Source organism: Anarhichas minor, unplaced genomic scaffold (assembly GCF_050575085.1).
Source record: "Anarhichas minor isolate MPS153535 unplaced genomic scaffold, ASM5057508v1 ptg000011l, whole genome shotgun sequence".
Lineage (NCBI taxonomy): Eukaryota > Metazoa > Chordata > Actinopteri > Perciformes > Anarhichadidae > Anarhichas > Anarhichas minor.
The window spans coordinates 3842704-3866105 of record NW_027466457.1 but is presented as its reverse complement, the minus strand read 5'-3'; the positions used below and the strand labels follow the sequence as shown (position 1 = coordinate 3866105).

The window sequence follows — 23402 nt, the reverse complement described above, 5'->3', positions numbered from 1 at the left end:
AACGGAAAGAGAATCACGTGGATAAAAACGGGATTCAGAGATTGAACGATATTTATATTGCTGTATACAGGTCCTCGATGAAAACGTCAGATGTGAAATAAAACATACGGTACATTCCAAGTCCGTCATTCTATGGCATGATGCTACATCCATGGCATAATGAGAGGAGATGAAACAAACAAACGGAAGGCTCCTTAAATATGACTGAACAAAGTGTGATTCAAACAAATGACATTCTTCTTTCTCCAAGATACAACTGCAATTTACAGGTAAAGTATACACAAAAGTGAATAAATCATTTCAAATTTAACAACCAAAATATTCACAATACATAACTGATCCCATGTATTCAATGGAGGAGAAATTAAGTTATTTACAACCCACATTTTGTGGTTTTTAAATGTAGAAAATTAAATAAGATTCAAAACACAGCACAGTTGATGAGGGGCATCACAGTGGTCCTAGTCCCGATTCCAGTCGTCGCCCCGGCAGCACTTGATCCGCTCATACTTTGTACTTCTCCTTGGCTTGATCATTCAGTATACAGATGTGCTGTGAAACAAAAGTAAACAAGAGGACTGTGAAGTCATGTTTAGTGAATTTCCATTTCTATGTTCTGCTTTAATACATGTTGTACAGCTAGTCCATTGCTGTAGCTTCCATTAGACCAGGGTCATGTGCTCTGTATTGTTTTTGGAAATGTCACCCTTTGAAAAAACCTGAGGAGGTTTTTACATTCTACAATTAACCACAAAATAGACACGATGGATTTTAAAAGACATGTTTTGATTCATCGTGGTTAAACCTTTGTAAGAAAAAAATGGTATTACATCTGAAAGAGGTTAGGAAAAGCTACAGAATCGATGCTTTATTCTTTCATCTTCTGTTAATGCACATTATTCTTTCATAATGCAAAAAGTAAATGAAGGAGCTATTCACAGTTGCAAAATATTTAAATAACTGCAGATAGTGGTGGAACAGGTTTGAGGAGGGTTCAAGGTTTAAAAAATTAGCGTTAAATATTTAGGAATACAATCTTCTTTTTCTTTGTGTAAGCAGTGGCATTTCAAGGGCCCAGTTTGATTGATATACATCATGCATGTTGTGTTTGCCAACTGCAGAAACAGTACACTGTGAGAATCGGTATACTGTACACAACTAAAACGTAGCATGGAATTGAAACACAGCTATTGTATCACAAGGTGTCTCATCGTCACCTGAAGTGATCACATGCAGCAAACTTACACTGAGATCTCTGAAGTACTCGTTGTAGTCCAAAGCGTAGCCCACCAGAAAGGCATCTGGCACCTCAAAACCAATGTCTGAAATAAATATATATAGACACCATGACCGTGAGTCATATAAAGAAAACAAACAGTGCAGCGGAAGAAAAACTCTCAGGCCGATCTAAAATGAGATGCAGAAACATTTAGCGTTATTAGAAGCTCTGTGAGCGAATAGATGTTGCTAATTTACCGCCTGTGTGAGGTTGTACTTAAGCCGTCAGTGCCGCGTAGTGGGAAGTCAAAACGCTTACAGCAACAGTTGCCCTTCAGGGACAATCTTAAAGAGATTATCCAACTCAGACCTAAACGCCTTACATAATCAGAGACAGTGTGAGCAGGGGGGTTATCAGGCATGCGTTACTGCATAAGTGCCATGCTCGGCTACATTTGGAGGACATTTTCCTGAAATAACTGTTAATCCCGCATGGAAAACAGCTTTAAATATCGCTTCAGCAGCCCTTCAAAGAACCGGGCCCACATGTGAGTGACTAGCATGAAATGAGCTCTCTCATGTGCATTTCACAGAGACAACATGTCTTCGTGTGAGGTGAGGAAACAGGCACTCACAGTCTGGTCTGTACCCCGAGCTCCTCGGGGTCCGCTTCACCAGGAGGCTGGAATGACAAACCAAACGCGGCGTGTATAAGAAACAAAAGCCCTCCAAGAGAAATTAACACGCCAAAGAGAATGCGCAGTTGTCACCTAAACATTTTCAGTGCAGGTGTTAATACCGACAGATGGCACAGATTGATCTCGGCACACCTTAAGAGCACTGTGGCCAAACAAACGTTCACGGTTCAGGATCGAGCTCTCTGTGCGGAGCCTATTCAACATGCATGGATGCAATGTTAGAACAGGCCAAGTGGTGGTCGTCTGTCTTTATGCGTCAGTGTATATGAAGATATATATTAAAGTGTATCTTTATGTACAGTACAGTCGGTTTTTCACTCTACGGGAAAAATGGTTCTAGAAGGAAACAGTTAATAATAGAAAGCTTACAAATGTCTCTGGTTAGCGGGGACTTTGAGTTCTTCAAACGTAATCCGTAAATTAAATACTATTCAGCTCTGTTGAATTGGGGCGGCAGCAGAAATGTCAGCGGTAGATAGAGGTAGAAGAGGAACCATCTGCATTTCTAAGAGGGAAATGTTTGACTTGGGTAAACTGCCCCTTTAAGAATTGTTATTCCCAATAGAGGCTTGGCAAGAGACACATTGGCTATAAATACAGGGACAGCATCAAAGCAAAAGAAATAACTGCCGTCATATACAGTAGATCAATGGAAAACTACCATCTCTTATGAAAGCGTCAGAGGAAGCCCATATTGCTTCAACACATTTCCTGTTTGGAAACCAGCTATCAGGAATGGATAAGAGAAATGGCCTCTTACGCCACAGTGCAGTTAAATTAGTGCAGCAGATTAACTCTTAAGCTGCTCGCTCCCTCCCTCCGTCACAATACATCTCTAACGCAGTCCTAAATGAGAGCGTCCATTAGCTAAGAGCACTCTCTCTGCAGACATAGCAGCCAGTTACAGTGGAGGTCTATTGTTCGGCCTCCCGGACTATGAACTGTGACCGACGGCGCCTACCTCACAACTTTAACCATCTTGGGATTGCATTCACTCAGCAGGGACAGGAGCGTCTGCATCGTCCTTCCCGTCTCTACAATATCCTTTTTATAATGCACGACACATCAGAGTGGAGGCATAAACACAAAGAAGCATTACTTAAAACATGACATCAATACAACTCGTGTGCAACAGACCGTGGCGTTTTATCTCAAACGATGTCAGAGATTTCATTTGTAAAAGACGAACAAATGCACTTGGAATGTAAATCATTACAAAGTTTGCGAAACATGACAATGTATATCGTTAGATGATTTGAATTTTTCAACTTTAAGAGATTATTCCATTGCGTCAAGGTATTTATATTATCAGTGCGCAGGACTGATGTGTGGCAACATGGGATTGAAATGTAATTTACAATATAAATGTACATCTACGTATTGTATCCATATCACTTAAACATAATACAGCATAAAGAAGAAACCACTTACCTCGACGATCAGAACATTCTGCAGAAAAACAAAAGGAAAGCTGATGAAGTGAACAAGCCTACAGGAATGTGTGGTTGAAGTGTTTCTGCCCGACACACTCCGGTGGACTAACCTTGCCGGAGAGACTGGACAGCTCGTCCCCTCCTATGACTTTGACAATGTTTGTTGACTCGTCATTCTAGGGGAAATAAAGAGGAGATTATCCATCTCAGTGTTTATTACTAATTCAGTTAGATTAACCTCGCCACAAACCTAAACCACAGGTTTAAACATCTGTACACTGCATCCAGAATCTCCACTCTTTGAACACTGCGGAGGCCCATTTAAGACTGTTCTCATTGTTGACCACACAATCTCACACACACACCTCACATTGGCACAAGTGGTTCCTGGCAATGAAATGAGAAAAGGCGGCTTACACAGTAGCTCTTCACCCTAATGAAATCCACCGTCAGGGGGACTGATTTATCACTGTTCTGGTTCAGCGCTGTAATGTAGTCCAGGAGGTCTGCGAAGAACTTGTAGCCTCCTTTCAGCACACACAGAGCAACGATGTGGTGGCCCCCCATGTCCTGGATTATGTCGCGGGCCAGCCGCTCTGTCCTGGATCAGAGAGTGAAAGTTAAAATGTATTCAATGGTGGATGTAGTTTGGTTCTTATGGACAGGGAGGATTTGCTTTACACTAAAGGGTAATTGCTTACAATACATTCCACAGCACTGCACTCGACATTAAACCCACGCCTCCCAAATCCACATTCAAATTCACTTCAGGATGTAGTCTACAGTGATTTGACAAACAAATACAGTGCACTGCTGTAGCAGCACAAACCAGTGTGACTGTGTGTGTGTGTGTGTGTGTCAGAGACAGATGACTGGACAGAAATAAGAGTCATTTTCAACGTTTGGTGCGGGTTGATCTTACCTGTCCATGATGAGTCCATGCGGGATGATCACCTTCTCCAAATCGTTCTCATAATGTCTGGGCACACAGAAAAGGTCCAGCTCATAGCCTTTCTCGTCATCAGCGATCTGGAACAAGAAGAAGAAGCCATATTCAACTCGGCGCAAAACGGCTGTTGGCACTGACTGACAACGTGCGCCAGATCACAGTGAAGCCATTCCTCGCGTCCCTCGCAACCACCTGTTTAACCCCCCCGCGCGCACACACACACACGCCAAACGCTCACGTGGTGGAGCACATTTGAAACACGCAATTATAGATTGGAAAGCTGAAACTCGTAACGCACCACCTGCAGTCAATCAAAGAAGGCCTCGGGCGCGCGGAGCTCTACCACACCCTGACAAGTTATCAAATTTCCAAAACAAATTGTCGAACAAGCTACTAGCAGAGTAGTTTGCAGCCTCACCGGCAGATACGAGGCCATGTTGCCGCTCGTCCTGTTCAGTCGCAGCGGTGTGTGTGAGAAGTCATGCTCCGGTCCTGAGAGAGAGAGAGAGAGAGAGAGAGAGAGAGAGAGAGAGAGAGAGAGAGAGAGAGAGAGAGAGGAGAGATAGGGCTTGTTGACTGAAGGTGGCACGAGCTGCTCTCCTCTGCGCCGACTGCTGCTTCTGCTGCTGACCGCGAGTGTGCGCGAGCAGCACACGCGATGCTTCTGCCGGGGTTTAAACCCTTTACGTCAGAATCCAGTTTACTGCCTCAATAATCGGATTTGCCCGACACAACCCGATCTATCTTAAAATGCGCTATACTGGTAACTACTACTAGTCTGCACACTGCGGGGTTTTTTCTTTCGGGGGGCGGGGGTACTGTAGCAGCGATGTAGGCTCCCTCGAGCCGTTTGGAGAAGCTGCACATGACGCAGTTTTAAAAATATAACGGATGACAGTCCCGCCTGCCCTCACTGAAGAGCACCGCACTGCTCCCTGTGTGTGGTTGCATTGTATCTGTGCTCTGCATTGAGTTCATAGGAGAACTGGACGTTTCTATACACGTTTAAAGCACAAATACGTCAAGATACCCACTATTACATCACATGCAATTTAACTACATTTGGTGTTCTATCAATTTAACCCATTTAAATTTACTTTTATGATGGTGTCCTATGTAATGTGTGCAAGCCGTTTATCTTCTATTGAACTGCTTTTAATCATATCACATGAGCCTCATCAGCAGATGTGGTCTGCCCAGTTGTCAAATTTATGGTTAGAGGTTATTAAACCTCTTTAAGACTATCAATGTCAGCGATAACTTCAAGCACAACATGCTTTTGCAATCCCGTCATAAAATGTCATGCCGATAAAGCACTTGCAAATTTGGGTTTATTCCAACTGGTTCTTCTCTCATATGAAGTGGTATCGCCATATTTTAGTATTCTGTTACTTAAGTTTTGCTTATATGGTATCAATACATGGTAATTGTGTTGATTAGAGCTGTATCACTTTTAATATAATCTGTCCACAGCAGGTTCTCAGTTACATAACTCATCCTAATTTCCCTTGCAGTCTATAATTTGGCATGCTGAGCATAACTGAGTTTATACTGCCCTATGGGGAATATTCTCACACACACACACACACACACACTCTCTGTGACTGTTCACTGCTATGTTTGCGTATAAAGATTGCTCTCTCTCATAACATCACAATAAAGGCGATCTCAAAACAAACATCAGTACATCTGCCTACGGGCATGTCTATAATACAACGATTACTAACAGTTTTTAAATTTAGAATGATACAATAGGAACAGTGAAAACTACAAAAACAACCCATTTTTAATATGATCCCAATTTAATGAGTGATACAGAAACAAAACAGTTTTTTTTTTCCATATTACAAAAAAGCAACCCCAGGTGCTGTACCAACACCAGGAGCATGGCAACTGTGAAAACAGAATAAACATGTTTTCATAGTTCAGAACACCAAAGACGCATACATCATCATCTCTGTACGATAATAACAGTCTCTATGAGTGCCACTTGTGACCATGAGGCCAAATCTCAATTGACACCATTCCCCATATAGAGTCCTACTTTTAGCCTGAGACCCACATACAGAGCTGTGGCTGTGGGCAGAAAGTAGAGCACCATCCAGAGGAAGATGGCATGGTTTGAGAGACCTTACAGGGAGAGCACTCATTTTTTCTTCTTCTCATCTTTCTTGGCACCGTCAGCTTTTTCCTTCTCCTTCTCCTTGTCTTTGTCATCTTTTTTCTCTTTGTCGTCTTTCTTCTCTTTCTTGCCTTCTTCCTTCTCCTGTCCTTCCTTTTTTTCTGCGTCGCGGTTGGAAATCTTGTTGTTGATCAGGTTGTGAAGAGCCACCACGGAGCGTATGAGCGAGGCCAGGTAGACCACCAGCATCTGGTCGTTGGTCTTAAGGTAGAAGGCTTTTGTGAACTCCTGCAAAGACACAAACATAATGTCAGGAACACAAACCCTTGTCTAAAGCAATACAACAACCCACATCGTGTCCATATCAAAATGAAGAAGGATCTGGTAGCTATAGAATAATTGAAATCAGAGGCATACTGACTTCTGTTGTGCAATTTTAGACAGCGATGCTGAAACCATTTGACCAAAAAGTGTTAAATAGGAAAAGAAACCACAAGATGATCAAATGCACAACTGTCGGTTGAGTATTTTAGCAATCGACTCAAGAAAACTACTAAAAAACAATATAATTGAAAGTTCTTCACAAAGTCTGATTTTGAAAACAAATAAAATACTGCCACCAGTAGACAAATGTCTTTGTTGGGAACGTCAGTTCATGATGGTCAACATTTGAGCACAAATGTGCTGCAGCAGTGTGTGTTTTATTAAATGAGACTCACTTTGCCCTCTAGTGGATCAAATGAGAAGCTGCTGCTCAGGTAGAGATAAAAGTTTAAAAAATGTAGATGTTGTGTTTTCAGGGAATTTATTTTCATCTCCACGTCTCTTTGGTCCACTGAATAAATTCAAAGTTGTGCGACAGTTGTAATTGTACAGTATTCATGAAGAGACAAGTGTGTCATTCATATAGATAGATAGATAGATAGATAGATAGATAGATAAACACCCCTCAAACACAAAACAACTTACCAGTAGATTTACATCTGGCAGCAAGTTGAAGACATCCTGCAGCTGGTAGATAATCTGGTGGTTGATGGGAAGTTTTCCTGCCGTCACTCTCTCGAGGTAAGAGCGGATCTCCAACAGCTTGGAGTTGAGTCCCTTCAGGCCGTGAACCTGATTTGTGATGCGTTGCGACAGAGTGCCCACCGTGGTGTCCTTGATATCTCTGGATATGATGGGCACGGGCATGAATGTCTTGACATGTTTTGCAAGGTGTTTACATTTGTTGATCATTTTAGTCAGTTCATAATGAAATAGCAGTAGAGTTGTATCTTTTATACTCTGTATTGTGATCACAATTATTTACTGCTGTGACTAAAATGGCTATTACACAATCACCAGTGCAGCAAAGTGAGAGAACCAAAGGTTTGTTTTATACCTGAGCAGGTGCTCCACACCCACTTCTTCCGCTTCCTCTGCTCCAATCTCACTGGTGACGTGTTCAAACGTCTTGGATGTTGGTGTACCATCCTAGAAATAGTAAATCACAACAATGAAAAAAAATCTAATTCTACTTTAAACCAAAGTGTTTTCCACCAAAAACCCTCAAAAGAAAAGTCTCAGTAGTGTTTGAAACCAACAGATGTAAAAGGATGACAATACTGCAGTGAAGACAACTTTCACTAGGAAGACTTTCTAACAAATCAGACCAAAGGGGGAGAGAGAGACTAAAAAATAAACTGCAGCTCTCTAAATTATTATTATGTAATTTAATAATTCAATGCTCAGCCCCAACACTTTTAATTCAGTGCAATCCATGATTCACTCACGTCATGGATTTCCTCCACAGAGATGTATGCTTCCGTGGGGAGGCCGAGATCTTTGGGCTTCACATCTATAATGACTAACACCTGGTAGGATAAAACACAAATATATGAGCAACGATGACATCTGAATGAATACGAGTAGATCAAGGTTATGTAACAACACATCCACATAAAGCAGAGGAGAAAAGTTTAGCAGTTACATACCGAATTGGTACAGTACTGCTTGATGAGCTCATTGATGGCAATGTCATTCTTATGTAACTTGGGTCCTGTGTGGTACCATCCGACTATTCTCTCTCTGGCTGAAAAACAGGGAAAGAAAGTCATTCACAAGTATAAACTCAGGGCAACACCATCACATAAAACACAAGTGAATCACATAGATGCAGGCAGTGTATTACCATTAACTTTCTTGAACATGCCATACATGTTCTCCAAGTAGTCATGATCCAGGAACCACACTGAGTCGTCCCGGTCATCTTCGTCAAATGGCACTAAAGGAACATCGACAATGAATTTAAGAATTTACAGAAATTGACCGTGGCAAACTTACATTTCACTTCAAACAGTGCTGTAGCGGGTAAAGCAGGATTCCACAGTAAAAAAATGGTGTCTAATGCATATTGAAATATCTTAAAAAGGGTGATTTTAGACACGATCTGCTGACTATGACAAATTGTGTTATATTTCTGTGGTTTTTGGGGGAGATTTCTATGGTCTTACAAATGCTGATGATGTCTTCTAGGTTATTTTAGTGTAGGATTGAAGAATACACATTTATCACAGAAAGTCAACATTACAAACTGGGGTACATTAAGTTTGAACGATTGGGGTATTTAACAGGCGGGGAGGGTAAAATGAACAATACTGTTGAGTTGCATTATAAGAAGTGATGGATCCAGTCTTTGACCACTCATTCTATTTTCCTTTCTTTTACTGTTCCTTACTGAAGTCGTTTCTCTCATAATGCTGTCCTCGTGTCACTCACCTGCAAAACTATTTGAGACGTCAAGAACTTTTTTGTGCCATGATCCCAGAAGGACACCGACCACTCGTTTCTGGTTGCCCACCTTTCCTATCCTGTAGATTGAATCGTCAAAATGAACAGATAGTCTGGTTAGAGCCGCATTGTTTTGTCCATAGAATTACATTTTACATTGATTTTCTATTTCTATGGTGTTTTCAGATGTGAACGCCTCGACTCATACACAGGCTGAGTCGTTAGCTAGGTTGCTTGAGTAAGCTAATGCCCAAACCTTCATGTCATCCATCGCTAATGAAATAAATAACAAGATTATATCATCAGAGTGTGGCGTTACGTAACAGCACGCTCAACTACTAACATTAAGCAATGGTGACTACCAGTATTGATTCATTTAACAGTTAAACTCATTGTTTTCTGACAATAGGTGACGAACTACACTGACTTCACTGAGCTAACTTAACGTCAACTAGCTTGTCTGCATTCACTCTCAATGGGGCTCTGACTCAGCAGGGCTAGCATTAGCTTAGCTTAGCAGCTACGTTACGCTTCTAGACATTTTAAACATTCAACCTGTGTAAAGAACAAACACGAGTACTGAACTCACTGACCTGTTAAAGTGATCAACCACGCTGAGCAACACCAGCGGGTGAACGACCACATTTTGTACCGCTAACTCCGGCATTTTCTCAGTGAAGACAAACAGCTCACAGCCCTCAACACAATGACGGCTACGCTACACTTCCGGTTGCGTCTGACCTCATTTCCGTTTCTCTAGGCAACAGAGAGACGCGGAGAAAAACGGCACGAGAGTTGTTCTCTTTTCTCAGACGTTCACAGACAAAATGGCAGAGACCGAGCACGTAAGTTCACTGGGTTTGATTTTGGAAGCGTTTTCTTACATTTGTATTCCAATATGTCACTTGATGATAAACTTATTATTGTTTGTATCAACGTTAGATAACCGAAAACACCGAAATTGCAATTCTTTTTGCTGTAACGTAACTTAAGCTAAATGACCGTATTGGCACTAACCTGTCTAACGTCAGCTATTAGCTTTCTAACTTGACTTAAATCAAATTAAACATCCTAGTTGTTGCTTATTAACTGCTGTTTAATCAACTGTCGCTGCCAAACGTAGGTCTACATTTCATAAGTGGTTGTTTTTATTAAATATCTTCCAATAATTTCATTCGGTCCTGCAGGCTGGAGTTGAGGAAACACTGAAGAGGATCGAAGGTCAAAAAGGTGTGATTGGAACAATAGTTGTCAATGCAGAAGGTAAGCAAAAAAAGCACATAGTCTACATCTCCAGGACAACTAGCCTATAACAGGTTTACAAAACTGCATGTATGTAAAGGTTTGATCTTTTCAGGCATTCCCATCAGAACCACTTTAGATAACTCCACCACGATTCAGTATGCAAAACTGTTTCGCCTCCTCTCCATGAAGGCGAGGAGCACAGTGAGGGATATTGACCCTCAGAATGACCTCACCTTTCTCCGCATCCGCTCCAAGAAACACGAGATCTTGGTTGCACCAGGTGAGTGTGTAGTAGTTGCCTTTTTACTGTTGACAACAGTTGTAACTTAGAAGAGGCTGTACTGTTTTCCTACATTTGAATTCCCCTTCTTCTCTTCTTTTATCTGTTTCTGCAGAAAATGATTTTCTGCTGATCGTCATCCAGAACCCATGTGAATAGCTTCTGGACATTTCCATGAGAGTCAGCCTTTGTTTTGTCACATGATGGTGCTTTATCCAGGCAAAATGTCGTTTTACACTGTGTTGTGTTAGATTACTGCATAATCCCTATTTTCCTACTGGGAAGTCGCCTAAATCTACCTGATGCATCGTTTTACCTTATGTAGTTTTAATTCCTTCATTGTATTTTCTGTGTTTATATTGAATATGTCTGTGAAATGAAGCTGCCGGTGATTGTACAATACTTAGATCATCCCTGTTCATTCTGATGGGTGACAAATGTAATGAGAACCGTGAATAAATAAGAGGAGAAACAGAACCTTTATTTGCAAAACTGTCAAGGAGTAAAAGATACAATGTTTTCCTGTGTTATGGAAGTATAAGGTAGCATGAAATGCAAAAACTCAAGTTAAGTGGAAGCACCTCAAAATTGTCCTTAAGTACAGTACTTGAGTAAATGTAATAACCCTCCATCACTGCTTTTGTTCTACGTTAAAACATTTATATCTGGATGAGCGTGGTCTTTTCCAGGATGACAACGTTCCCATTCACATGACACTGAATGGTCACTTAATGATTTGATGTGTATGAAAACATTGTGAATCATTTGCTATAGCCTTCACAGACACTTGATCTCAACCCAATTCAACACCCATTTGGGATTTTGGAGCAATTCTTGAACCAAAGATGACAAACATGGCATTTTTCTTTCTAGAAAAACTCCTCAGAGTAGCTGTTAATTCAGGAAACATGGAACTGATATGAAATGAGAGTGAAATGTGTCATAAGTGAAAACTCTCTCCCTGGATAAATGAAAATGACCAATAAGACATTTTACAAATATTTTAATGTAAATTTCCATCAGAATGTACAGCAATATATGTTAATAAATAATTCATCACAATTATACAGCCCAAATAATACATTACATGACAACTGATTGAAACAAATATGCAGGATTTCACAGCAAGTTTGAGAAGACTGAACAGGTGACGCAGGAGAGTCTGATTTTGGGAGATTGCTACGAGTTTGTGCTTTTAGGAACGGGCTCCTGGGACTTTAACATTCAGAGGGAAAGGGGCAGAAGTTATGAATTTGTGACATTTGTTTTATCTGGCTTGAACAAAAACATCTCATCAAAACAGAAAGAGAGGAGGCGGTGTATTTTCTGTTATCCACAGAGGGATAGTTTATGTCACCCATAAACAATTATAGATTTGTCTCAAGTACTCTACCAGTATCGAGTGAAAATATATCATTTATCAGTTTTGACAGTCCTGAAATGGAACTGAATAATAATGTGGCTTCTTCATTTCCTTGACAAAATCATTTAACTTAGTTGTTCTATAATAACTTAAGAAGAAATCACCTTCAGATCGATGTGAACCATGGTAAGGTTGGACAATATGTCTAAAAGTACTGTTGTTTCGCTCAAGTGATGCCAATTATTAAGAACTTGTGTAGAATGTTGCAAAAGGCTTAAAAATATCACAACTTTTATTCTATTCAAGTTTCATCAACATTTCTAGGCGTGTGGAGGGACAAAGACTCTGGGATAAACCATCTGAGCAATCGTCACGATAACTTGATAACGAGTGACAAAAACTGACGTTTGCCATGTTGTCTTCCATCCCCAGTGCATCTTAGTCAACACCCCAAACATTTTGACATCACATGACATTTTTCAAATACAACTGTCCTAACATCCTTCATTTTCTAAACATTTTTTATTCTGACCAGCAGCAGTTCAAACAAAACATATGGCTTCCCACAAGAGATGGTTAAAACAATAAAACATACAAAATTCTTCGTCTATCACAAGTGACATTACCAATGAAAATTTCATTAAACCTCAAAAAACTTCATTGATACCATTTGCCATTATATAGATAATATCTTTTAGATGTTTCCTATCCTCTGCAGAAGCTTTACAAGCACACAAACGGCTTCATCTGTCGGATTCAGTGCTAAGTAGACACGACAACATTACACCACACAGAGGACGCTCACGTGTTTCCGTCCAAGTTTAAGGCCTGAGGTGTGCTTTGATTCCTTGACTCAATTTCCATTCTTTGAGTAAGACCAAGTGATCACTGCACGCTTACTCTCTTCTTATTGCTGTCCAGAGAGGCTACAGATTTGTGCCAAGAGACACATCTCATTAGTGTGAATCAATACAGTTTATGCAAAATGAAAATGAACATGACATGAGTTAAATGGCATAGAGTCCTTAAAGCTAACTCGGGGACTAGTGGGACTGGTTAGCGTGATGACAAAGATGCTGTTTCACCTACACAGTGTTATCAACCGACAATAACAATCCATAGGCAGAATGACGGAGACACGAATGCCCGGACCACATGGTCACCATGGTTTACGATTACCGTGGCAAACAGGGCAGGTAGTCAGTTGAATCTGGAACCAGACAGGCTCCCTCAAGTACTTCAAGTGCAGAGTGACCTGGCTCCAGTCTGTCTTGTTCTTGTTACTGTTCCTTCGCTGTCACAGGCATATCCGTCAGGGAGTTGGTGTCAGAGGTCACCTCGGCGTGTGCCCGTTGACTTGCCCCCTGCCCCAGTGAATGTTAGGTAGTGTCAAACACCTCCTGAAGTGCTCGAGCTGGGCCTGAAGTCTCTCCCTCTCCTCTCTCACTTTCTGCCTTTGACTCACCAGCTCCTGACAAATGAAGGACAGACACAACTCTCATTACAGAACCAAGACTGTCTGCACGAAGCTGCATCACTCACAAACAGTAAGTACTGACGGAAGATTGGAACGCCGACATTAAAAGATGAAAGTACACAAATCTGCATGCAGATATGTTCTCCGATACTTACCCCCATAGTGAGAGAGAGCTGCTCTGCGGTTCTGGTCAGATTGTAGTTCTGTGCTTCAACTCTTTTACACTGACTGTGAAGAACCTGCCTCTCTATACTCCATTCTGTACAGAGAGAAACCACAAATGAGGGGAAATTATATCCATTCTAATACCTCTTTCACATAAATGACCTGAGTGTATAATGTATCCTTTGATAGGAAAATACATACATCAAACTGACTTGGCATTGACTCACCATCCACATACTCCTGGTAGGCCTCAAAGATAGCTTCAATACCCTGCCACTTCCTTGGAGCTTCTTCCATCTCCCCCTCGTCGTCTTCCTCCTGCTGACCAAACTCTTCCTCGTCCTCATCAGACAGGTTTTCCTGTGGTCCTGGAGTGTCCCTGCTGGCTACAAGGGAATGGAAGTGATAGCCGTTGACGTGTGCATGCTGAGGGGCATGGATGAGAGTTGAATTTTTCAGTTGAGAGACGTTGTGAGGCAACGAGCGGTCGGCCTTCATGCCGGCCTCAGGGACACAATTTGAGACTCCTTAGAAGAAATGAGTGAGACAGAAAGGCAAAGTCAGTCTTTGTAGCCAAGTTTAGTACCTCCTGAAGAGCCAATGTGGTTACTACTAACATACGTTTTAACTTTGAGGATGTTACACATAAACACCACTAGGTGGCAGAACATTGTCATTTTAAAATTCACCATCAAGCCTAATGGTCATGCACCTTTGGGAGCGTGAGGCTCACCTTTGTTCTGCAGTGTGTTGTGTGTGGACTGCAGCACGGCCTGGTGGAAGTGCTGAGCAAAGGCCTCAGGTGTGAACCTCTCCCAGGGCCGATTCCGTCCATTCTGCAGCGAATCGGGCTCCTTTTTCTGAGAAGAAGCAAGAATGCCATTCTGGAGGCCCTGGAGCTTCCTGTTTGGCTGAGCCTCCATAGATTCAGCCTTTTCATGACGGGGGTTCAAGGGTGGAGGATTGCGGGCCATGTGGGTGTCCATGGAGGGTTTGAACGTGTCGTTATCGGGGAGACGTTTGGGTTTGTGTAAGTAGGGAGGGGAGGGGCTGGGAGAGTCTGGGTACTGATGTCCGTTTGATTGACTCGGCAGACGGGCTGATGAGGAGTCACCTAAAAACAAATTTGTAAAGGTCCTTAGAAGGAGTTTTTGCTGCTTTAATTATGCATATATGTGTGTGTGTGTGTGTATATTTGCTGAAGTGTCTGTGTGTCTCACCAGTTAAGTGAGCAGGAGGACTGCTACACGGAGGTAAAGGATTATATCTGAGCGTGTCTAAAGTCACAGTCTTCCTCTGAATGGCCCTCAGCAGCTCCTCTGTCCTTTCCTTATCTACAGAGAAAAAGACAGAATGAGAACACCTGTCATTCATATTTGAAAATAGGGCTTAAAATATTGACTGGCACAAGGAACTGACGGAAAAGGGTCAACAAATGGGTGACTTGAGGATACAACACCATCATAGACAGACTATGGCCACACATATTTAAAGAAGCCTCATCCTTTTCTGTTTTTCTACCACATTTCACCTGAAAACATCAAGGAGGAGCAGATTGGTTTGTACAGATTTTCACCCAGATGTTATGTCTGTAATCATCCGAAAGCTGGTTTCTGTAGTTTACAGTAAACCATGTCTTCTTGCACGTTTAAACAACAGAGTCTGCCCTGCAGTATTTTACCTCATAAAGTATATATACTGTCTCTCTAAATATTTAATGTTGCCCATTTCTATGCACATATCTATGTTTTTACATTCAAATGTATTAGTTTAACAACTAAATTCATACATTCTTTTGCAGAAACTATGTTTTTACAGAATGTGTATTAAAATCAACCCTGGCTGGAGAAAGCAGAAGATCCTGCCACAACCTCTCAAAACTTTATTTTCCTCTCACTCCTCCCACAGCCTCGGTAAATAACAACATTGAGTTAAAACTAAGTGTGGTGTTTTTCCCCGGGGAATAACACTTCCACTGTTAAGAGAGCAGAGTAACACGTAGGATGTTGTTACCTCTCCTCTGCTGTGGGCTGACATGGGAGAGGTTGAACATAAGGAGGAAGTCTTTTTTCTCATGCAGTTCCGGAGTGCTGTCCATCTGCTCGGCAGAGTACGGGGTAGTTAAGGGAGTTGAAGGTGTTGAAGGTGAAGCGGCCTTTCTCTTGCCCCGCGCGGCCGGCGGAGAGAGGCTGCGCTCTCTCATCATCCTCCTCCTCTTTCTCCTTTTTCGCACCAGAAGCTCATCGCGATGGGCCAGCGTGGTCAGACCACACACACGCAGGAAATCCACTTTCTTTGGAGAGAGACATTTGGTCAGGTGAGTATCACTCTAACAAACATTTTCAAACCTTGTATGTATATGTGAAGTCTGTCGTGTTTATGCACCTCGGAGGATGTGTCCAGTTTGAGCGGGGGCTGTTCTGTCACTCTCCTCAAATGGGCTTTCACCTCCTCCTCGTCACTCTCATCATACGACTCGTCGAGTTCATAGTAGTAACCTGGTGAGAGGAGAGCAAGAGAGAAGTTTTCTTTCATCATAAAGAACTTTTAGCAGTATGTAGTCATTTTTGCTGCCTACCACACCCCGCCCTGCCCATGAATCCCTCCTCTTTCCACCTCTGTGCCTCTTTATGCTTCATCATTCTGCTCACCTCCCTCTCTGGCCTCCCTCCTCCTCTTCTCCTCCAGGTCCAGTTTACTGAGCAGCCGACGGTGCTGCTGGAGAACCTCGTCGTACACCAGTATGTTGTCGGGCGGCTGACTCTGTCGCTCCCTTACCGGAGACGGAGAAGCTGCCTGACACCGTCCCACCAGGTCAGTACCGATACCGGGAATAGACGGAGGCACAACGGATCTCTGGTGGAGGTTATTGATGTGATGGCGGTGATAGAGGCTCTGGATGGCTCTGTCCTGGTCTGCCTTGTTCCAGGAACCTGCTTCTTGTAAACTAGCTCCCCTCAGTGAGGTGTACCTCTCTGTGCCTTCCGCCCTCCTCCTGCCTCCTTCTTCCTGCTTCTCCCCCCAGCTCACCGTGGGCCTGTCGGCTCTGGTCAGTCCTGGAGGCGGCCGACTTGGTGGTGTCGGAGGGTTAAGTTTTCTGCGGGAGTCGGAGGGGGTGTCGACAAGGGAGGCTGGGTTCCACAGTGTGGTCAAAGGGGCAGGATGATGATGGGGACCTTTAGGGGAGATAAGGGGAGGTGGAGCGCCGAGGCAGGGAGGTACATCTTTGCTTCCTGGGTTGTGATGGACCGAATGGGTTCTGTTTCGGAAATAAAAATAAAGTACCATTTAGTTTCAAGGTCTCATAACACTGCCAAACATTGCAGAAGTATAACATAATTTTCTAAAACTAATTATTTGTCCATTTTCACCTGTGACTGTCTCTCCTCAGCTCCACCCCTTTTCCAGGTGACCTGAGGCCCATCTCCAGCGGACCCTCCCTCTCCTGCCCTTGCCCCCGTTGCCGTGTTAACCACGCTGCCTCACTGGCCCTCTGAGTCATCATGGCAGCTGCCAGAGCTCCATGGATCCCCCCAGCAGCAGCGTGATGCTTCCCCAAGTGAGAAGGCACCAGGCTGGGCACAGGGTGTGGGATAGAGCCCCTGGAGGGGTGAAGGCCAGGCTGCAGGGACAGAGGTTTTGGTGCTGGGAAACCTGGGTGCTCAGAGTCCTTGGTTTTATCTGGAGAAAGAGAGGAGTTTGGAAACTATTCATTTATTTTCAGACGCGGACAGCACTATGTGTGTGTCGACATTTGGATGAGATTTATTCAGACATCATTCAGCAGTTTTCTGACATGGGCGGACAGGATGATCACTATAAAAAACTGAAGTTAAAATGTGCAGGCAGTGTTGTTTAGGTGGTTTATACAATTTCAATACATGCACAGTTTATACGCTTATTGGTAATCTATAATAAAAACCCAACAGAGTGGACTGTGCTATCGTTCAGGTGTAAATGTAGAGAGAGGAAAGAACTCAGACTAAAAGTTTTAACTGACCCAACGGTCTGCAATATGTATGAAACATCAAACAGAACAACAACAGTTTAAGGATTTTGAAATCATTGCAGCTTTACCAGTTGGATGGCAAGAAATATAAATATTTAAAGAAGGGGGCACTATGATCGGGTATGTAGTAAAATTAATCTGACATAGTTCATCATAGAAAACAAATGTAGTAAACTTCACACACTGACCCACTACGATAAAGGTCACGGGGTCACTGAAGGCAGAGGTGTTGAACCTTTAAGAGACAGGACCGCGTTCGGCAAATTTCACATCTGTCTGCCTTAGTTTGAGATTTTAAGATATATTGTGTGCAGAGTTGACATTTTGGCCTAAAGGGTGACACCAGCTCTGGAAAGCAGATTTGAAGTTACATTTAAATTTGCCCAAAAGATATTTCTTGTATACAAATGGAATTTCTGGCATAATGGCTGTGCTGGAGGACAGGACAGGGCGTCACCATAATCATAAGTAATTGTCCTTTTGAGGGCCCATACCAAATTTCATGGCAATCTGGCCAGTAGCATAGTTTGGACAGACACATTTTCTAACCAACATTGGCATCTAGTCTCACCATAGCAGGTGAAAAAGGTTATGATTTACATGTATTAAAGAACCTAACAGCTGCAGAGTTTCTCTCCTCCCCTTTGATTTCCAACGAGTAAACATTTAAACCAGTCATCTGCACTCAGTATACCTCACTTTGGGAACTTAATCCAGAACTTTCCCCTTTATGTTCCTTCCCTCTGAGGCAGGATAGTAACACACAGAATACCATAACAATTGTTCAACTCTGGGTGTCTGGTTGTGTTTGTGCCTGCATGTGTGCACACATGCATGAGTGTGTGTGCGTCTTTGTGTGTAGGTACCCAGTCTGTTCGGGGTCAGCCTCTCCCCTGGCCTGGCCCTGTCCTCCGGTGGTGCCCTCCGAGCCTGCAGCTCAGCCAGGTAGTGGCTCTCGGCTGCTCTGACCATCTGCTGCTGTCTCTCCCTCTGCCTCTCCTTCTGTCTGTCCAGCTCTCTCTCCCGCTCCTCCTCCCTCTCTCTCTCCCTCTCCCGCTCTCGTTCCAGCCCTGCCTCGCGCTCCCTTTCTTTCTCTCGTTCACGCTCTTGCTCTCTCTCTCGCTGGCGGAGCTCGTTCTCCATCTGCAGCCTGTGGGGGAGGTTGACAAGTATGCACACGCACACACACACACACACACACACACACACACACACACACACACACACACACACACACACACACACACACACATATAGGGGGAGAAGGTGAGAGATGCAACACCCAACATGAGGCAGATATTAATCACACACTGGTGAACCTCACACAGACATTTTGTGCTCAAACACACACACACTCACACACTTGCAGAAACACACTCAAATATTCACACACACTCTCTCCACTTACCATGAGGAAAATAATCCATACACAGCATGACTGAGCAAGAGCAGATGAACACTTAATAGGTATCCACAGGAAAAGGACACACACGCACACACACAACAGAACACATTCAGCAGCAATCAATAGCACACAAACAAACCTACAGGATACGCAGGAGCCATTACAGAACCAGACGATAATACCATCCATTTCAAACACAAACATCTCCAGCGTGCATTATGCCACAGGAAAACAATGTGTATTGTGAAACTGAGAAAGGAGCTCAACTGCTAAAAGAAAATGCAGAGAAAGAAAGAAAGAGGGAGTAAAAGAGACTTCCTTATGTGTGCGATTCAATGTGTATACTGGCTTGCATATGTATGGTTGTGCAGTGTGTGTGTGAAGGGCAGCGTGTGTGATGAGTGTATAGGAGGCACTGTGGGGTGTGTGCTAAAAATATCACACACTCAGCAACGCCTACCCTGCAGAGAGAGATTACACAGCGCAGAGAGAGAGAGAGAGAGAGAGAGAGAGAAAGAGAGAGAGAGAGAGAGTGTGTGCATGCACGCATGTGTGTGTGTTACCTCTCAGCCAGCGCCACTGTGTGGTTCAGCTCTCCCGGGTAGCGGCCTCCAGGCATGTGCAAGTGGAGGGCAGAGTGGTGAAGGGGAGAGAAGGCGCCCCCTGCAGGCACAGAGTAGAACTGCGACCGTAGCGCGGAGAGACACAAGGACTCCTCCATCCTGTGACGGACAGACGGACAAGGACAAACAAGTCAGACTGTATCGGCACATGCCAAGTGTGGAAAAGGTGAAAGATGTGATACCCGATATGTAAAGGTGACATTGCAGCAGTGAAGGTGAAAAGATGATGTATGTATGAAGGTATTTTAGGAGGTATTATAGGGTAATTCACAGAGATATGAAAGAAAAATACAGCTCAGCATATTTTGATTGATTAATTAACAAAAAAAAAACATTTTAAACAAGCAACATCAGTTGTATTCTTTCACCTTCTATTGTAGTTTGTGCTTTTTACAATGGTGTGTCATTGTTAATTCCTCTGCACTTCACTTTGTCTTACACTGTGTATGAACTGTTTCCTCACATGTTTTGTATGATGTACTCTCATTGCTTGTTCCAGCACTTAATTTAAGCTATGATATACTCCTAATGAGAGAAATATTCAGTTTTTTTTATTTAGATTTTTTATGACTGCACCTTTCAATGAAAGGTCTCGTGTTGATTAGAATTTATTAGAATTTAGATAACGCGAGTTTATGAGGTTACGCATTGAGAGTCTATTGTTACCTTGGTAAGGACATCGGGTGGTGCATGTAGGCCGGATGATAGTAAGCAGCAGCGGCTGCGGCGTGGGCGTGCGCTTGGTCCAAACTCATGGGTAGAGAGGTCAGCCGGAGATCATCTGAGGTGGCAAAGGGCCGGAGTGCTCTCAGGTACTCCTCTGGGATGGCGCCCGAAGGTACCACGGGGTGCATCTGCCCGGGCAAACTGCAGAACAAGTGCACACGGTGTTAATCTAAAACTGTTTCATGTGCTTTTAAATGGGTTCTGTATGAATACTTTTTGGGGGTTATAATAAAAAATACGGTCAAACTATGAGTGCATGTTGCACTTACCTGAGGCTCTGCATCCTGGGGTCCTGCATGACAGAGCTGGGGGTGAGGCCAAAGGGGTGGGCCAGGGGGTGAGGTGAGTGGGTAGGCGGAGTCCTCTTATCCTGTTGTGAGTGGGTGTTCTCAGCACACACCCGCTCCCTACTGAGTCCCTGGACACTCGGCTCGACCTGACAGGCAGACAGACAGCGTGAGAGCAGACATTACTACGTATATCCACGGGGTTTGAGTGTGTGCTAGATTGAAACTGAGTGGGGAAAAAAAAGTTCAGGGAAAGAGGAGAGGGAAATGAGAGTAACCCCCCCAAGCTGCACCCAGAGGCTCAGCAGAGCGGAAAAGTGGGTCTGATATGTCATAACAGGTCAAGATCAAAGTGGAAAGATGATCCTAATATCTGGCCAACTGCTCTCTCCTTCATCTCTCTCTCTCCCTCTCTCCCCCCCCCCCCCCCCTCTCTCTAAAGAGCTTCCCACTCAGAGGATTTGGTCACCACAAAGTCCTTGCTTATATTGCTTATAGTACAATTCCAACCTTCAAATCACCACCATGACGAAAGCAGTCATGGGAAAGAAGCCTAAATTACAAAAAGATGTTTCCCAGAACTGCAAAATAAGTTTACAACAAATAGCTACACATGTGACTGTATTCTAGGCTTGGCTCTCTCCCAGGTTGCTTAATTTGTCATGTGTCATTATTTTACTCTCTCTTTCAATTTAAGAAGCAAACCGCCAAATTCCATCGTCTTGTTAAAGATGAAGTCTACAGCAGTGAGTGATTAAGTGGTGGACCAACATACAGACATTACCACTGCTGGCATTGTGGGAAAAGTCTCACCTTCTCCACTATCAAGACGAAATAGCTCCCAGAAAACCTTTCACTATAATACATGATAATAATAATAATAAAATATACATTTCCATGATAATGTATCATATCTTGTTGCTACAGCAACAGCCAGAGGTCAGACAAACCATAAACAAATTAGCTCTCCCAGCAATACCGGATCTGCTACCTTAGTTTTCTACAACACTTGCAGTGAAATACGTGTGCTTTGAATATGTTTGAATAGTTTTGAATGCGTCACTCATGGAAAGCAGATTCAAACCAGTGTTGGGCCGTCTCTCTCTCTCTCTCTCTCTCTCTCTCTATCATTCGGCAATCTCCACTGGGTTAAAATGAGAAGGGGGGACGACGACACGCGGAGGGTCTGGAGAGGAGCCATCACATTCCTTGACCTCTGACCCCGCAGACAGCCAACGGCCTTCACAGACGCAGCAGTAAACACACATAAACAGTCTGCTTCTTTAGCTTGAATCGTCCTGTTCCAGGACAAGCTGCATACAGTGAGGACAAATACTGAATCTATGCAAAGATTTAGAGCCCTCTCTCCTGCTCATTCTTACTCTCCCTCCCCTCCTTTCTTAACGTCCTATTCTTTATTTTCCTGCCTCTCTCCCTCTCTGAATGTCTGAATGGGAGCCCCAGGCAGGCAGAGCCACAGAGTGGTCTTTGTGAAGGGGGAGAAAGGCAGCTCTGATCCAGGGGGAAGTGGCTACTGTGGGGGCTAACCCCTGCATTGTGTGAGGGGCCTGGTTCCTCGCCCCACCTTAAATTCGTTCACACACCCACAAGCAAACACATCCATAGACGAACACACACACATACACTGGTCGCTCTTCACATCGTGAGCCTTTTGTGGTGAAGGGTCAAGTACACACACACACACACACACACACGCACACATATGCGCAAGCATACACTCACACACACGCACAAACACTGCAGGAAGCTGAACACAATAGGTGCCAGTCTCTGCAGCCTTCAGTGTTTCTTTACAAACCCCTCATGTGTTGCTGAAAAAGACATGGACTGATTAGCGAGAGGAAGAAGGGGGTGAGGCAGAGGGGTGAAAGCATGAAAATGAAAGAATGAGACAAGACAGAGAAAAAGAGAGTGGGGGGGGGGATAGAGAGACAGAAATGGAGGGATGGCTGGTTTTGACAGTTTGATGTTGACAAGCACTGGAACTATTTCTTTAATGGAGGGAGCAACAGCAGGACGGATGAAGGAGACAGAAAGAGACAGACGACTCATCTGTGCTGAGAGAGAGCAGGAGAGAGAGAGAGAGAGAGAGAGAGAAAGACTGGAGAAAAGGAGAAACCAGCAAGACAAGGGCACAAAAAGCACAGATACACAGAGTGAGAGCAGCAGATGTCTTCTCTCAAACTTTTCTGGAACACCAGCGTGTACAACGGTTTGATAAACGTCGCGTCTTACCTGTCTTCCGTCGGCCCTCCACAGGCCGTTGCTGGTCTTGGTGGGGGCAATAGTGACCACCGGAGGGGTGCTGGAGACACCGTGGCCCCTGGTCTGGCCCAGGAGGGGCCCTAATGAGCCCCGCTTAGGGGTGCTGACTGGCGAGCTGTGGCTGGTGGCCGGGGAAGAGACTGGAGACGACTCACCGCTGACGGCAGAACCTAAGGCGGGGAGAGACGGGGTTAATGATGGCAGGAATAAACTGCAGCTATCAGACGGCTGATCAGATTAAAAGGATTGCAGGATCAAACAATCCCCACCGTGACATAATACAGATGGTGCACTAAAAAGAAAAGCTAACTTTTTTGTCAGTGCGCTGGCCTATGACGAGGTAAACA

The 23402-nt window shown here is 43.7% G+C and overlaps 4 protein-coding genes across 6 annotated transcripts in view; 1 reads left to right on the top strand and 3 right to left on the bottom strand.

Moving 5' to 3' along the window:
* Positions 1 to 33: 33 nt before the first annotated feature.
* hprt1l (hypoxanthine phosphoribosyltransferase 1, like) lies at positions 34 to 5930 on the bottom strand. The gene is made up of 9 exons (XM_076088962.1): positions 4717 to 5930; positions 4272 to 4378; positions 3767 to 3950; positions 3460 to 3525; positions 3348 to 3365; positions 2878 to 2960; positions 1854 to 1900; positions 1246 to 1322; positions 34 to 552 (listed from the first exon to the last, which is right to left on the bottom strand). Exons 1-9 carry the CDS (start codon positions 4732 to 4734, stop codon positions 505 to 507), a joined length of 648 nt encoding a protein of 215 aa, XP_075945077.1. The 5' UTR covers positions 4735 to 5930; the 3' UTR covers positions 34 to 504.
* Positions 5931 to 6066: 136 nt separating this feature from the next.
* Positions 6067 to 9940, bottom strand: psmd7 (proteasome 26S subunit, non-ATPase 7). Its single transcript, XM_076088957.1, has 8 exons — positions 9783 to 9940; positions 9178 to 9269; positions 8591 to 8683; positions 8394 to 8491; positions 8193 to 8273; positions 7802 to 7893; positions 7390 to 7588; positions 6067 to 6708 (listed from the first exon to the last, which is right to left on the bottom strand). The coding sequence occupies exons 1-8, from the start codon at positions 9854 to 9856 to the stop codon at positions 6445 to 6447; spliced, it is 993 nt and encodes a 330-aa protein (XP_075945072.1). The 5' UTR covers positions 9857 to 9940; the 3' UTR covers positions 6067 to 6444.
* LOC142947402 (dynein light chain roadblock-type 2-like) lies at positions 9844 to 11827 on the top strand. The gene is made up of 4 exons (XM_076088963.1): positions 9844 to 10034; positions 10377 to 10452; positions 10547 to 10714; positions 10830 to 11827. Exons 1-4 carry the CDS (start codon positions 10017 to 10019, stop codon positions 10871 to 10873), a joined length of 306 nt encoding a protein of 101 aa, XP_075945078.1. The 5' UTR covers positions 9844 to 10016; the 3' UTR covers positions 10874 to 11827.
* The window catches only part of LOC142947396 (genetic suppressor element 1-like), a 34794-nt gene continuing 23092 nt past the window's right edge, over positions 11701 to 23402 (bottom strand). For all 3 annotated transcript variants that reach the window (XM_076088953.1, XM_076088954.1, XM_076088955.1), the window contains exons 3-16: positions 23026 to 23225; positions 20752 to 20918; positions 20423 to 20623; positions 19697 to 19855; positions 18595 to 18878; positions 17091 to 17400; positions 16371 to 16978; positions 16105 to 16217; positions 15733 to 16012; positions 14940 to 15053; positions 14453 to 14833; positions 13947 to 14246; positions 13710 to 13813; positions 11701 to 13548 (exon numbers count right to left, since the gene is read on the bottom strand). In XM_076088953.1, coding sequence (XP_075945068.1) covers positions 13411 to 13548; positions 13710 to 13813; positions 13947 to 14246; positions 14453 to 14833; positions 14940 to 15053; positions 15733 to 16012; positions 16105 to 16217; positions 16371 to 16978; positions 17091 to 17400; positions 18595 to 18878; positions 19697 to 19855; positions 20423 to 20623; positions 20752 to 20918; positions 23026 to 23225 — 3359 coding nt within the window. In that variant the 3' untranslated portion in view covers positions 11701 to 13410. The remainder of the gene's footprint in view (positions 13549 to 13709; positions 13814 to 13946; positions 14247 to 14452; positions 14834 to 14939; positions 15054 to 15732; positions 16013 to 16104; positions 16218 to 16370; positions 16979 to 17090; positions 17401 to 18594; positions 18879 to 19696; positions 19856 to 20422; positions 20624 to 20751; positions 20919 to 23025; positions 23226 to 23402) is intronic.

Excerpts from the sequence above, each read along its gene's own strand:
- hprt1l (XM_076088962.1), bottom strand. Across the intron at positions 1,323-1,853 it reads CTCGGGGTACAGACCAGACT|ACATTGGTTTTGAGGTGCCA; the intron begins GTGAGTGCCTGT and ends TATTTATTTCAG. Across the intron at positions 553-1,245 it reads AGTACTTCAGAGATCTCAGT|CACATCTGTATACTGAATGA; the intron begins GTAAGTTTGCTG and ends TTTGTTTCACAG.
- psmd7 (XM_076088957.1), bottom strand. The coding sequence starts at position 9,856 with ATGCCGGAGTTAGCGGTACAAAATGTGGTCGTTCACCCGCTGGTGTTG. Across the intron at positions 9,270-9,782 it reads GTGGTTGATCACTTTAACAG|GATAGGAAAGGTGGGCAACC; the intron begins GTCAGTGAGTTC and ends TTCAATCTACAG. Across the intron at positions 7,894-8,192 it reads CTGTGGAGGAAATCCATGAC|GATGGTACACCAACATCCAA; the intron begins GTGAGTGAATCA and ends TACTATTTCTAG.
- LOC142947402 (XM_076088963.1), top strand. Across the intron at positions 10,453-10,546 it reads AATAGTTGTCAATGCAGAAG|GCATTCCCATCAGAACCACT; the intron begins GTAAGCAAAAAA and ends TGATCTTTTCAG. Across the intron at positions 10,715-10,829 it reads CGAGATCTTGGTTGCACCAG|AAAATGATTTTCTGCTGATC; the intron begins GTGAGTGTGTAG and ends CTGTTTCTGCAG.